Source organism: Salmo salar, chromosome 10 (genome assembly GCF_965601325.2).
Source record: "Salmo salar chromosome 10, fSalSal1, whole genome shotgun sequence".
Classification (NCBI taxonomy): domain Eukaryota; kingdom Metazoa; phylum Chordata; class Actinopteri; order Salmoniformes; family Salmonidae; genus Salmo; species Salmo salar.
The window spans coordinates 14,640,001-14,655,585 of NC_138300.1; the positions used below are offsets into that span (position 1 = coordinate 14,640,001).

The 15,585-nt window shown below is 46.7% G+C and overlaps 1 protein-coding gene across 1 annotated transcript in view; it reads right to left on the minus strand.

Annotated features, from left to right (window-relative positions):
- The window catches only part of patj (PATJ crumbs cell polarity complex component), a 193,425-nt gene that overhangs the window by 154,734 nt on the left and 23,106 nt on the right, over positions 1-15,585 (minus strand). Inside the window, exons 8-12 of the mRNA XM_082956728.1 lie at positions 10,578-10,823; positions 10,061-10,163; positions 5,555-5,643; positions 5,214-5,227; positions 4,998-5,122 (exon numbers count right to left, since the gene is read on the minus strand). Coding sequence (XP_082812854.1) covers positions 4,998-5,122; positions 5,214-5,227; positions 5,555-5,643; positions 10,061-10,163; positions 10,578-10,823 — 577 coding nt within the window. The remainder of the gene's footprint in view (positions 1-4,997; positions 5,123-5,213; positions 5,228-5,554; positions 5,644-10,060; positions 10,164-10,577; positions 10,824-15,585) is intronic.

Genomic DNA, 15,585 nt, shown 5'->3' on the forward strand with positions numbered 1-15,585 from the left:
GAGGCCTATATCTTTGTAGTTTGGGTGTATTGATATCTAAAGTGTAATGAATAACTTCACCCATCTCCCAATAGGTGCCCTTCTTTGTGAGGCATTGGAAAACCACCCTGGTCTTTGTGATTGAATCGGTGTTTGAATTTCACTGCTCGACTGAGGGACCTTACAGATCATTGTATGTGTGGGGTGAAGAGATGAAGCACTCATTCAAAAAATCATGTTAAATACTACTATTGCACACAGAGTGAGACCATGCAACTTATTATGTGACTTAAGCACATTTTGACTCCTGAACTTATTTAGGCTTGCCATAAAGGTGTTGACTACTTATTGACTAAAATACATTTCAGCTTTTACTAATTTGAAAAAAATTCTACTTTGACATTTTTGGCATCTGGGTGTAGGCAAAAAAAACAACTATTTAATAAATGTTATATTCAGGCAAACAACAAAAATGTGGACAAAGGGGTGTGAATACCTTCTGAAGGCACTGTATACTACACCCTCCAAGTACTACACAAGTCAAGTGGACTACATGACAGAAGGCCAGTGTGTGTGTGGCATGGGCAGTATACCGTCCAGCGGGGTATTTTGAAATACAGTCAGTAAGATTTTGAAAGGCGTCAATAGCGTATGGAAACCTGGATGCCGCCCAACACTAGTGCACATAGAATGGAGCGCTACCTTTACAAGGCTAGCAGTGTTCAGTTAACACTGTATGCCTTTCCCCCCCACTGGTGTAATGAAACAGCAGTCCAGGAGAGATAAGAATCCCACCGTGGCTTAACTTGCTCTTCTAAATCACCTCTCGCACCGCTCGGCTGACCAATAGTACCGGACACGGACTCGTAGAAGTCGCAGGAAATTAGGTCATAGATCTTGGGGCGCTTTGCCGACGAGATACTTTTTGGAAATTACAGCAAGTAAACACATTCCTTATCGCAATCTTCCCCTGTGATGCTGGATGGTAATTGGAAATGGCCGGAAGGAGTATGATCTTATTGTACAGGGTCATGTCCCAAATGGCGCCCTATTCCCTATAAAATGCCTACGCAAAGTATTCACACCCCTTGACTTCTCCCACATTGTGTTGTGTTACAGCCTGAATTTAAAATGGTTTAAATTCAGATTCTCTCTCACTGGCTTACACACAATACCCCATAATATCAAATGTGTATGTTTTTAGACATTAAAAAATGTACTACAAATGCAAAGCTGAAATGTCTTGAGTCAATAAGGATTCAACCCCTTGTTATGGCAAGCCTAAACAAGTGCTTAACAACTCACATAATAAGTTGCATGGACTCACTCTGTATGCAGTAAGTGTTTAACATGATGTTGTTTATGACTACCTCATCTCTGTACCCAACAGATAATTGGAAGGTCCCTCAGTCGAGCAGCTAATTTCAAACACAGATTCAACCACAAGGAACAGGGCCCAGATTCAAAAATCCTTAAGGAATTTCTTCTTAACATGCTTTTTCCCCTTAACTATAGACTTAAGGAAGTTAAGCAAAGTCGCAATTCCTCAAAAAGGTTCTTGGAAATGTTATTGTGCCATTTCTTACGTTTCTCCTAAGTTAAACTTAGATTCTTGACAATAAAGTCCTTGGAAATGTTCTTAATTCCAAATAACTGTAATCTCAGTAAGAAATATGCTAACACAATTGCCATTGCTAGCTAGATAGCTAGCTAGCTAAAACAGTTGCCTAGCAACAAACATCTTCATTAGATTTGTAAGTTCGTAAGAAAATCATTAAATCTTTAAGATTTTGTAATGGAATTTCTCTTATGAATGAAAAATAATTCTTAAGACGTTTCTTAAGTTTTTGTGTAAGACGTATTTTTATCCCTTTGAGCATGGTGAAGTTATTAATTCCACTTTGGATGGTGTATCAATACATCCAGTCACTACAAAGATACAGGCGTCCTTCCTAACAGTTGCTGGAGAGGAAGTAAACCACTCAGGGATTTCACCATGAGGCCAATGGTGACTTTAAATCAGTTACAGTTTAACCTGTTATGGCTAGGGGGCAGTATTTTCACGGCCGGATAAAAAACGTACCCGATTTAATCTGATTATTACTCCTGCCCAGAAACTAGAATATGCATATCATTATTAGCTTTGGATAGAAAACACTCCAAAGTTTCTAAAACTGTTTGAATGGTGTCTGTGAGTATAACAGAACTCATTTGACAGGCCAAAACCTGAGAAGATTCCATGCAGGAAGTGCCCTGTCTGACAATTTCTTGCCCTTCTTGATTATCTCTATCCATTACAGGGGATCTCTGCTGTTACGTGACACTTCCTACGGCTCCCATGGGATGGGCTCTCAGAAGGCGGCAAAAAGCTGAATCGTGGCTTTGCAGGCTCTGGCTGAAAAAAAGTAGCGTGTTTGGATAGTGGCTGGTCACAGTACTGTGAGACTCAGGCTCGTGCCCGTGTCGACCCCATGCTTTATTTTCTTTCGTCTGTTTATCTAAACGCAGATTCCCGGTCGGAATATTATCGCTTTTTTACGAGAAAAATGGCATAAAAATTGATTTTAAACAGCGGTTGACATGCTTCGAAGTACGGTAATGGAATATTTACAAATCTTTTGTCACGAAATGCGCCATGCTCGTGATCCTTATTTACACTTCGGATAGTGTCTTGAACGCACGAACAAAACGCCGCTATTTGGATATAACAATGGATTATTTTGAACCAAACCAACATTTGTTATTGAAGTAGCAGTCCTGGGAGTGCATTCTGACGAAGAACACCAAAGGTAATCAAACTTTTCTAATAGTAAATCGGAGTTTGGTCAGGGCTAAACTTGGTGGGTGTCTAAATAGCTAGCCGTGATGGCTGGGCTATCTACTCAGAATATTGCAAAATGTGCTTTCACCAAAAAGCTATTTTAAAATCGGACACCTCGATTGCACAAAGGAGTTCTGTATCTATAATTCTTAAAATAATTGTTATGTTTTTTGTGAACGTTTATCGTGAGTAATTTAGTAAATTCACCGGAGGTTTGCGGGGGGTATGCTAGTTCTGAACGTCACATGCTAATGTAAAAAGCTGTTTTTTTATATAAATATGAACTTGATTGAACAAAACATGCATGTATTGTATAACATAATGTCCTAGGTGTGTCATCTGATGAAGATCATCAAAGGTTAGTGCTGCATTTAGCTGTGGTTTTGTTTTTTGTGACATTATATGCTAGCTTGAAAAATGGGTGTCTGATTATTTCTGGCTGGGTACTCTGCTGACATAATCTAATGTTTTGCTTTCGCTGTAAAGCCTTTTTGAAATCGGACAGTGTGGTTAGATAAAGGAGAGTCTTGTCTTTAAAATGCTGTGAAATAGTCATATGTTTGAAAAATTGAAGTTTTTGTATTTTTGAGGAATTTGTAATTCGCGCCACGCCTATCATTGGATATTGGAGCAGGTGTTCCGCTAGCGGAACGTCTAGATGTAAGAGGTTAATAGTTTAATGGCTTCTGATAGGAGAAAACTGAGGATGGATCAACAACGTAGTTATTCTACAATACTAACTACTTATTCCACAATACAGTAAAACTACAAAAAATATGGCAAAGAAATTAACTTTACGTCCTAAATACAAAGTGTTGGGGCCTCCCGAGCGGCGCAGTGGTCTAAGGCCCTCCATCGCAGTACTAGCTGTGCCACTAGAGATTCTGGGTTAGAGTCCAGGCTCTGTCGCAGTCGGCCGCGACCAGGAGACCCATGGGGCGGCGCACAATTGGCCCAGCGTCGTCCGGGTTAAGGGAGGGTTTGGCCGGCAGGGATATCCTTGTCCCATCGCGCACTAGCGACTCCTGTGGCGGGCCGGGCGCAGTGCACGCTGACCAGGTCGCCAGGTGTACGGTGTTTCCTCCGACACATTGGTGCAGCTGGCTTACGGGTTAAGTGGGCATTGTGGCATTGAAGCAGTGCAGCTTGGTTGGGTTTCGGGGAGGCACGGCTCTCGAACTTCGCCTCTCCCGAGTCCGTACGGGAGTTGCAGCGATGAGACAAGACTGTAACTACCAATTGGATAACATGAAATTGGGGAGAAAATACAATACTAAGTGTTATATTTGGGGAAAATCCAACAACACATCACTGAGTACCACTCTTCATATTTGCAAGCATGGTGCTGGCTGCATTATGTTATTGGTATGCTTGTCATCGGCAAGGACTTTTTTAGGATAAAAATAAACGGAATAGAGCTAAGCACAGGCAGAATCCTAGAAGAAAACCTGTTTCAGTCTGCTTTCCAACAGACACTGGGAGAGGAATTCACCTTTCAGAAGGACAACAAGCTAAAACAAGGCCAAATATACACTGGAGTTGCATACACAGATGACATTGAACGTTCCGGAGTGGCCTAGTTACAGTATAGACTTAAATCGGCTTGAAAATCAATGCAAGACTTGAAAATGGCTGTCAAGCAATGATCAACAACCAACATGACAGAGCTTGAAGAATATTTAAAAGGATAATGTGCATATATTGTACAATCCAGGTGTACAAAGCTCTTAGAGACTTAATGACTCACAGCTGTAATCGCTGCCAAAGGGGATTCTACCATGTATTGACTCAGGGGTGTGACTACTTATGTAAATTAGATATATTTCTGTAATTAGTTTTCAATACATTTGCAAAAATGTCTAAAAACATGTTTTCACTTCGTCATTATGGGGTATTGTGTGTAGATGGGTGAGAAAAAAAATATTTAATACATTTTGAATTCAGGTTGTATAACACAACCAAATGTGGAATAAGTCAAGGGGTAGGAATACTTTCTGAAGGAACTGTATGGAATAGGGTGCCATTTGGGACGAACCCCAGGACAGGAGTTAGGATGGTGAAGTTGGCATTTCTGCCAACTTTGCGAAGGGAAATACCCATAGTTTCTATGAAGTTAGTGGATTTACAGTACAGTGCTGTAGAAGGGGTAGTGACACGTTTGTAATACACACACACGTGACTGATAAAAAGTCCTTACCTTTGTCCAGTGATCTCTCCAGTGAGGGTCTGGGCGAGGCCATCTTCCTGGCCAGGGTGAGGTGGACCGTCTGGCCCGTCTGCTTCATCACCTCCAGAACTTCCTGGTTAGTGAAGCCCTGCAGGCTCACCCCCGTCCATCTGACAATGGAACAGTCCAAAATTACTTAGTTCACCCTATCCATCAGACACAATGGATGAGTCCAAAAGTACTTACCTCATCCCGTTCATCTGACACAATTGAACAGACAAAATGACAAGCCATTGAGAACACATTCTCTTTTTTCTATAGAAACCTGACAATAAAGGTCTGATATGGTTGTGTTATACTGTGATGTATGGGTTTTGTTGGTTAGGTGAGGCCTAGCCGTGCCCTAACAACCCAGACTCAGATTTAATCATTTAATCACCAAGACCTTGGTTAGCTAAATCAGGTGTTAAGTGCTGTGTTGGGACATCTCAAGAAGGGCTGGAAAAGGACACTATCCCTCACTGTGCACGTGCACACCTAGGGGTTAATTAAGGTGGCACTCATTAAAAGCTGATTAAGGGTCTCACCGCTATGATCCTGTCGTAGATGCGTATGTTTCCGCTCTGCTCAGCTGCACTCCCAGGAACTACGTTCTTCACAAACACTCCCAACGCGTAGGGAGCCAGAGAGAGAGAGAGAGAGAGACAGGGAGCGAGAGAGAGAGAGACGAACAGGGAGCGAGAGAGAGAGAGAGACAGGGAGCGAGAGAGAGAGAGAGAGCAGGGAGAGAGAGAGAGAGAGAGAACAGGAGAGCGAGAGAGAGAGAGAGAGACAGGGAGCAGAGAGAGAGAGAGAGACAGGGAGCGAGAGAGAGAGAGAGAGAGAGAGAGACAGGGAGCAGAGAGAGAGAGAGAGACAGGGAGCAGAGAGAGAGAGAGAGAGACAGGGAGCGAGAGAGAGAGAGAGAGACAGGAGCGAGAGAGAGAGAGAGAGCAGAGAGCGAGAGAGAGAGAGAGAGCAGGGAGCGAGAGAGAGAGAGAGAACAGGGAGCGAGAGAGAGAGAGAGAACAGGGAGCGAGAGAGAGAGAGAGAACAGGGAGCGAGAGAGAGAGAGAGAGAGAGACAGGGAGAGAGAGAGAGAGAACAGGGAGCGAGAGAGAGAGAGAGAGAACAGGGAGCGAGAGAGAGAGAGAGAACAGGGAGCGAGAGAGAGAGAGAGAGACAGGGAGCGAGAGAGAGAGAGAGAACAGGGAGCGAGAGAGAGAGAGAGAGAGAGAGAGAGAGACAGGGAGCAGAGAGAGAGAGAGAAGAACAGGGAGCGAGAGAGAGAGAGAGAGCAGAGAGCGAGAGAGAGAGAGAGAACAGGGAGCGAGAGAGAGAGAGAGAGACAGGGAGCGAGAGAGAGAGAGAGAACAGGGAGCGAGAGAGAGAGAGAGAACAGGGAGCGAGAGAGAGAGAGAGACAGGGAGAGAGAGAGAGAGAGAGAACAGAGAGCGAGAGAGAGAGAGAGAACAGGGAGCGAGAGAGAGAGAGAGAGAGAGAGAGAGAGCAGGGAGAGAGAGAGAGAGAGAGAGAACAGGGAGCAGAGAGAGAGAGAGAGAGAGAGACAGGGAGCGAGAGAGAGAGAAGAAGAGGGAGCGAGAGAGAGAGAGAGACAGGGAGAGAGAGAGAGAGAGAGAACAGGGGAGAGAGAGAGAGAGAGAGAGAGAGAGAGCGAGAGAGAGAGAGAGAGACAGGGAGCGAGAGAGAGAGAGAGAACAGGGAGCGAGAGAGAGAGAGAGAGAGAGAAGAACAGGACAGAGCCAGAGAGAGAGAGAGAGAACAGGGAGCCAGAGAGAGAGAGAGAGAAAGAACAGGGAGCGAGAGAGAGAGAGACGAACAGGGAGCGAGAGAGAGAGAGAACAGGGAGCGAGAGAGAGAGAGAGAACAGGGAGCGAGAGAGAGAGAGAGAACAGGGAGCGAGAGAGAGAGAGAGAACAGGGAGCGAGAGAGAGAGAGAGAACAGGGAGCGAGAGAGAGAGAGAGAACAGGGAGCGAGAGAGAGAGAGAGAACAGGGAGCGAGAGAGAGAGAGAGAACAGGGAGCGAGAGAGAGAGAGAGAACAGGGAGCGAGAGAGAGAGAGAGAACAGGGAGCGAGAGAGAGAGAGAGAACAGGGAGCGAGAGAGAGAGAGAGAACAGGGAGCGAGAGAGAGAGAGAGAACAGGGAGCGAGAGAGAGAGAGAGAACAGGGAGCGAGAGAGAGAACAGGGAGCAGAGAGAGAGAACAGGGAGCGAGAGAGAGAACAGGGAGCGAGAGAGAGAGAACAGGGAGCGAGAGAGAGAGAGAACAGGGAGCGAGAGAGAGAGAGAGAACAGGGAGCGAGAGAGAGAGAGAACAGGGAGCGAGCGAGAGAGAGAGAGAACAGGGAGCGAGAGAGAGAGAGAGAACAGGGAGCGAGAGAGAGAGAGAGAACAGGGAGCGAGAGAGAGAGAGAGAACGAACAGGGAGCGAGAGAGAGAGAGAGAGAGAGAACGAACAGGGAGCGAGAGAGAGAGAGAGAACGAACAGGGAGCGAGAGAGAGAGAGAGAACGAACAGGGAGCGAGAGAGAACAGGGAGCGAGAGAGAGAGAGAGAACAGGGAGCGAGAGAGAGAGAGAGAACAGGGAGCGAGAGAGAGAGAGAGAGAACAGGGAGCGAGAGAGAGAGAGAGAACAGGGAGCGAGAGAGAGAGAGAGAACAGGGAGCGAGAGAGAGAGAGAGAGAACAGGGAGCGAGAGAGAGAGAGAGAGAACAGGGAGCGAGAGAGAGAGAGAGAACAGGGAGCGAGAGAGAAGAGAGAGAGAACAGGGAGCGAGAGAGAGAGAGAGAGAACAGGGAGCGAGAGAGAGAGAGAGAACAGGGAGCGAGAGAGAGAGAGAGAACAGGGAGCGAGAGAGAGAGAGAGAACAGGGAGCGAGAGAGAGAGAGAGAACAGGGAGCGAGAGAGAGAGAGAGAACAGGGAGCGAGAGAGAGAGAGAACAGGGAGCGAGAGAGAGAGAACAGGGAGCGAGAGAGAGAGAGAGAACAGGGAGCGAGAGAGAGAGAGACAGGAGCGACAGAGAGAGCAGAACAGAGAGAGAGAGAGAACAGGGAGCGAGAGAGAGAGAGAGAACAGGGAGCGAGAGAGAGAGAGAGAACAGGGAGCGAGAGAGAGAGAGAGAGAACAGGGAGCGAGAGAGAGAGAGAGAACAGGGAGCGAGAGAGAGAGAGAGAACAGGGAGCGAGAGAGAGAGAGAACAGGGAGCGAGAGAGAGAACAGGGAGCGAGAGAGAGAGAGAACAGGGAGCGAGAGAGAGAGAGAGAACAGGGAGCGAGAGAGAGAGAGAGAACAGGGAGCGAGAGAGAGAGAGAGAACAGGGAGCGAGAGAGAGAGAGAACAGGGAGCGAGAGAGAGAGAGAGAACAGGGAGCGAGAGAGAGAGAGAGAACAGGGAGCGAGAGAGAGAGAGAACAGGGAGCGAGAGAGAGAGAGAACAGGGAGCGAGAGAGAGAGAGAACAGGGAGCGAGAGAGAGAGAGAACAGGGAGCGAGAGAGAGAGAGAGAACAGGGAGCGAGAGAGAGAGAGAGAACAGGGAGCGAGAGAGAGAGAGAGAGAGAACAGGGAGCGAGAGAGAACAGGAGCGAGAGAGAACAGGGAGCGAGAGAGAGAGAGAGAACAGGGAGCGAGAGAGAGAGAAGAGAACAGGGAGCGAGAGAGAGAGAGAAGAACAGGGAGCGAGAGAGAGAGAGAGAACAGGGAGCGAGAGAGAGAGAGAGAACAGGGAGCGAGAGAGAGAGAGAGAACAGGGAGCGAGAGAGAGAGAGAGAAGAACAGGGAGCGAGAGAGAGAGAGAGAGAACAGGGAGCGAGAGAGAGAGAGAGAACAGGGAGCGAGAGAGAGAGAGAGAACAGGGAGCGAGAGAGAGAGAGAGAACAGGGAGCGAGAGAGAGAGAGAGAACAGGGAGCGAGAGAGAGAGAGAGAACAGGGAGCGAGAGAGAGAGAGAGAACAGGGAGCGAGAGAGAGAGAGAGAACAGGGAGCGAGAGAGAGAGAGAGAACAGGGAGCGAGAGAGAGAGAGAGAACAGGGAGCGAGAGAGAGAGAGAGAACAGGGAGCGAGAGAGAGAGAGAGAACAGGGAGCGAGAGAGAGAGAGAGAACAGGGAGCGAGAGAGAGAGAGAGAACAGGGAGCGAGAGAGAGAGAGAGAACAGGGAGCGAGAGAGAGAGAGAACAGGGAGCGAGAGAGAGAGAGAACAGGGAGCGAGAGAGAGAGAGAACAGGGAGCGAGAGAGAGAGAGAACAGGGAGCGAGAGAGAGAGAGAGAACAGGGAGCGAGAGAGAGAGAGAGAACAGGGAGCGAGAGAGAGAGAGAGAACAGGGAGCGAGAGAGAGAGAGAGAACAGGGAGCGAGAGAGAGAGAGAGAACAGGGAGCGAGAGAGAGAGAGAGAACAGGGAGCGAGAGAGAGAGAGAGAACAGGGAGCGAGAGAGAGAGAGAACAGGGAGCGAGAGAGAGAGAGAACAGGGAGCGAGAGAGAGAGAGAACAGGGAGCGAGAGAGAGAGAGAACAGGGAGCGAGAGAGAGAGAGAACAGGGAGCGAGAGAGAGAGAGAACAGGGAGTGAGAGAGAGAGAGAACAGGGAGCGAGAGAGAGAGAGAACAGGGAGCGAGAGAGAGAGAGAACAGGGAGCGAGAGAGAGAGAACAGGGAGCGAGAGAGAGAGAGAACAGGGAGCGAGAGAGAGAGAACAGGGAGCGAGAGAGAAAGAACAGGGAGCGAGAGAGAAAGAACAGGGAGCGAGAGAGAAAGAACAGGGAGCGAGAGAGAAAGAACAGGGAGCGAGAGAGAAAGAACAGGGAGCGAGAGAGAGAGAGAACAGGGAGTGAGAGAAAGGGGTGAAGAGAGAAAGAGCGATAAATGGAGAGGGGAATAAAGTAACAAGACAACATCAAAAAAACAATCCATCACAACCACAGTGTCATCAAGGCATTGAGTGACATCAGATAACAGATCTGAGTGCCGATAGGGGTTAGGGGCTAGGAGACTAGGATTAGGGGCTAGGAGTTCACATGATATAGGGCATCAAACTACCTTCACTGGTAAAGGCGTTGTAACCGATGATGGAGATGCCCAGGCTCTGGCCCTCCTTCTTCATCAGAGGCACTTCATGGATCTCATAACCCTCCAGGTTGGGCTGGAGGAAATAGGGAAACAGACAGATATATAGAGCAGCTATACGCTACATGGATTTGTTGCCATTTTTATTTAACTACGCAAGTCAGTTAAGAACAAATTCATATTTACAATGACGGCCTACCCCGGCCAAACCCTAACCTGGACGACGCTGGGCCAATTGTGCGCCGCCCTATGGGACTCCCAATCACGGCCGGTTGTGATACAGCCCGGAAGAGAACCAGGGTGTGTAGTGACGCCTCTAGCGATGAGATGCAGTGCCTTAGACCGCAGCGCCACTCTGGAGCCCCAAAAACATAGTTGATTTTTGGTGTGTGGGTGTGTGGGTGTGTGCGGAGACGGCAGGGGCAACAGGAGGTCTGTGCATGGTGAGAACGTATGCATGCGTGTGTTCCCCATCCCCAGTCTCACTTACAGTCCTGCTGAGCCTGCGCTGGGGTCCGACTCCAGGAAGTGAGGGCAGGGCTGAGACGGGACTGGCGGCGGGCGGGGGAGGGGGCGGCAAGGAGGTGGAGGGCTGTCCCGAGGGGTCACGGGCGATGAGCATGCGCACGCGGCTCCCGCAGCCCTGCAGTACCTTGACCACCTGGTCACTGGCCAGGCCCCACGTGGGGGTCTCCCCGATACGCAGGATGTGGTCGCCGGTACGCAGACGCCCATCCTAGGAGGGGGAGTGGGGGTGTAGAGAGAGAGGGGGGAGGCGGGATAGGAAGAGAGGGGGAAGGGAAAGGAGATAGAGAAGGGAGGGAGAGAGAGAACATTTCTGAACAAAATTTCAACAAACTTGAAATCTACTGTAGATACATACACAATGCATTATAATTCATGGCCCAGGAATAACCACACATTCCATGTATTTCACGTCATTTCTTATAGATTGTAAAAGTGTGCCAGTACATGAAAGAACCACCCAGAAACTCTGCTCATATTCAGTAGCCTCAGACCATTTCAGCCAATGTGGTCCAATGCATTTTACACCCCACTTGAACAGGCTAGTCCCACGCTGGTCTGGCCTGGCCCGCGCAGCTAAACTAAGACATATATTCCCCGACGCGCAGGTCAAGCAGAATAAACTCAGACTAAAAAGAGATCATGATCCACAAAGAGATGGGGAGAATGGCAGCCTTTGTGGAAAGACAGATGAAAATCTTTTGATGCATCAGCTTGCCGCAGAAAATCTCCCCAACTTCTCTCCCTGGGTCTGTGCACGGGACAACAGGGGCTCATGGAAGGAAGACGGGCGCAGCCATTAAACGCTGAAATGGGAAACGCCAGGGTCTAACAAAGCCCCAGTTTTGACAGCGTTTTTGGAGCATAAAATCCAGTGACGTGTGAAATGCTGTACTGTGCCTTTTGAACAAGCAGGGTTTTGTTGACTGCGCCCGGGCTCTCTTGCTCTCTCATTCTCTGAATGTCCAAGAAAGAGAAAGTGAGAGAGGGAGCTACATAGAGAAGAGGCAGAGAAAGAGCAAGAAAGAAAAAGGAGAAAATCTTAGATAAAGAGAAAAAAAGAGTGAGGGGGAGAGGGGAGAACTGGTGCAAGGGGCTTTCAAAAACAAGGGACAGTGTTTTTTGTATCCAGATCCCTCCTGGATAACACTTTCTTAGAGGTTTAAACAGACATTGACAGATTTTTTTTTTTTTAAACAAATCGAATGACATGTTCCCATGTTAACTCAAACTGAATACACCCCAAGGAAAAAAGCTAAGCGTTGAGTGGAAGTGGAGGAGAAAGAAAGGGGATGCTTGTAAATGAGCATCGGCTGTGTGAGGGACTTTGGGCATATGCAAGTAAATCTTTGGTGAACATCTCTGTAATTGCGAACAGAAAAGCGGTCCTTCGAGCCGGACGTGGGGCGAGCTGGCTCTGTGTAGCCAGGATGTAATCCCCTTACAAGGTAATTCTTTTTTCCCCCCTACGGCTCAATGGCTATTATAATGTAACTGAGCCTTTTGTGGGACGCGCTCGGCATTAATTCAGCTAAACTGGCTGTTACTATTCATAGGGGATGACCGGTCTGGAAGATTGTTAAAGCAAAGCTCTGAGAATGTAGTGGTGTATTAGGCCTACTGCTGAGGACTATTGGGCAATGGGAAAAAAAAGGGGTCACAGCCGACATCTTGAATCACCTAATCAAATTCTTGATTTGACTTTTCAAAATGGACTAATCCGTTTACGCATACATTTTTCATATTTTTACTGAACCTCTATTAAAACTATTTACAATGACGACCTACCAGAAGGCAAAAGGCCTCCTGCGGGGACGGGGGCCTGGGATTAAAAATAAAACAAAAATATAGGACATAACATACATCACGACAAGAGAGACACCACAACACGACGGAGACTTAAGACAACAACATAGCACGGTAGCAGCACAACACGGTAGCAGCACAACACGGTAGAAGCACAACACGGTAGCAGCACAACACGGTAGCAGCACAACACGGTAGAAGCACAACACGGTAGCAGCACAACACGGTAGCAGCACAACACGGTAGAAGCACAACACGGTAGCAGCACAAAACATGGTACAAAACATTATTGGGCACAGACAACAGCACAAAGAGCAAGAAGGTAGAGACAAAAATACATCACACAAAGCAGCCACAAGTCAGTTACGATTGTTCATGATGGAGTCTTTGAATGAAGAGATTGAGATAAAACTGTCCAGTTTGAGTGTTTGTTGCAGCTCGTTCCAGTCGCTAGCTGCAGCGTATTGAAAAGAGGAATGACCCAGGGATGTGTTTGCTTTGGGGAACTTTAACAGAATGTGACTGGCAGAATGTGTGTTGTATCTTGAGGATGAGGGCAGCAGTAGATATCTCAGATAGGAGGGAGTGAGGCCTAAGAGGGTTCTATAAATAAGCATCAACCAGTGGGTCTTGCGACGGGTATACAGAAATGACCAGTTTACAGAGGAGTATAGAGTGCAGTGATGTGTCCTATAAGGAGCATTGGTGGCAAATCTGATGGCCGAATGATAAAGAACATCTAGCCGCTTGAGAGCACCCTTACCTGTCGATCTATAAATGATGTCTCTAATCTAGCATGGGTAGGATGGTCATCTGAATCAGGGTTAGATTGGAAGCTGGGGTGATAGAGTGATAACGATAGAGGAAACCAAGTTTTGACTTAAGATGTAGCTTTGATATGTGCTGAGAGAAGGACAGTGTACCATCTAGCCATTCTCCCAAGTACTTGTATGAGGTGACTACCTCAAGCTCTAAACCTCAGGGGTAGTAAACACACCGGTGGAGGTGTTCAGAACAAGGTTAAGGGCAGAGAAAGCTTGTTGGACACTAAGAAAGCTTTGTTGTAGAGCCTTAAACAAAAAATCCAGGGAGGGGCCAGCTGAGTATAAGATTGTATCCTCTGCATATAAATGGATGAGAGAGCATCCTATTGCCTGAGCTATGTTGTTGATATACATTGAGAAGAGCGTGGGGCCTAGGATCGAGCCTTGGGGTACTCCCTTGGTGACAGGCAGCGGCTGAGACAGCAGATGTTCTGACTTTATACAATGCACTCAGAGAGGTAGTTATCAAACCAGGCCAGAGACCCCTCAGAGACACCAATACTCCTTAGCTGGCCCACAAGAATGGAATGGTCTTCCGTATCAAGAGCTTTGGCCAAGTAAATAAAAATAGCAGCACAACATTGCTTAGAATCAAGGGCAATGGTGACATCATTTAGGACCTTTAAGGTTGCAGTGACACATCCATAATCTGAGAGGAAACCAGATTACATACCAGAGAGAATACTATAGACACCAAGAAAGCCAGTCAGTTGATTGTTAACCTGTTAGGGCTAGGGGGCAGTATTTACACGGCCGGATAAAAAACGTACCCGATTTCATTTGGTTATTACTACTGCCCAGAAACTAGAATATGCATATAATTATTGGCTTTGGATAGAAAACACCCTAAAGTTTCTAAAACTGTTTGAATTGTGTCTGTGAGTATAACAGAACTCATATGGCAGGCAAAAACCTGAGAAGATTCCTTACAGGAAGTGGCCTGTCTGACAAGTTCTTGTTCTTCTTGACTCTCTTTATTGAAAACTGAGGATCTTTGCTGTAACGTGACACTTCCTACAGCTCCCATAGGCTCTCAGAACCTGGGAAAAAGCTGAATGATGTAATTCCAGCCCCTGGCTGAAAAACATTAGCGCCTTTGGTAAGTGGTCTATCAGAGGACAATCAACCCGGAGCGGCGTGCACGAGGCGACCCCATGTCTTTAATTTTCTCTCTCTTTGAACGTAAACACGCTTTCCCAGTCGGAATATTATTGCTTTTTTACGAGAAAAATGGCATAAAAATTGATTTTAAACAGCGGTTGACATGCTTCGAAGTACGGTAATGGAATATTTAGATTTTTTTTGTCACAAAACGCGTCGTGCGCGTCACCCTTCTTTACACTTCGGATAGTGTCTTGAACGCACGAACAAAACAGAGGATATTTGAACATGACTATGGATTATTTTGAACCAAACCAACATTTGTTATTGAAGTAGAAGTCCTGGGAGTGCATTCTGACAAAGAACAGCAAAGGTAATAACATTTTTCTTATAGTAAATCTGACTTTGGTGAGGGCTAAACTTGGTGGGTGTCTAAATAGCTAGCCCGTGATGCCGGGCTATCTACTTAGAATATTGCAAAATGTGTTTTCACCGAAAAGCTATTTTAAAATCGGACACCTCGATTGCACAAAGGAGTTCTGTATCTATAATTCTTAAAATAATTGTTATGTTTTTTGTGAACGTTTATCGTGAGTAATTTAGTAAATTCACCGGAAGTTTGCGGGGGGTATGCTAGTTCTGAACGTCACATGCTAATGTAAAAAAGCTGGTTTTTGATATAAATATGAACTTGATTGAACAAAACATGCATGTATTGTATAACAATGTCCTAGGATTGTCATCTGATGAAGATCATCAAAGGTTAGTGCTGCATTTAGCTGTGGTTTGGGTTTATGTGACATTATATGCTAGCTTGAAAAATGGGTGTCTGATTAGTTCTGGCTGGGTACTCTGCTGACATAATCTAATGTTTTGCTTTCGTTGTAAAGCCTTTTTGAAATCGGACAGTGTGGTTAGATTAACGAGAGTCTTGTCTTTAAATAGCTGTAAAATAGTCATATGTTTGAGAAATTGAAGTAATAGCATTTCTAAGGTATTTGAATAACGCGCCACGGGATTCCACTGGCTGTTACGTAGGTGGGACGAAATTGTCCCACTGGCCCTAGAGAAGTTAACAAGTTTTTCCAACAGTTTTGATAAACAGGGCAAAATAGAAATTGGTCTATAACAGTTAGGATCAGCTTGATCTCCCTCTTTAAATGGACACACCGTGGCTGCATTCCAAGCAATGGGAACCTCCCCAGAGAGGAGAGAGGTTAAAAAGGTCCGAGAGAGGCTTGG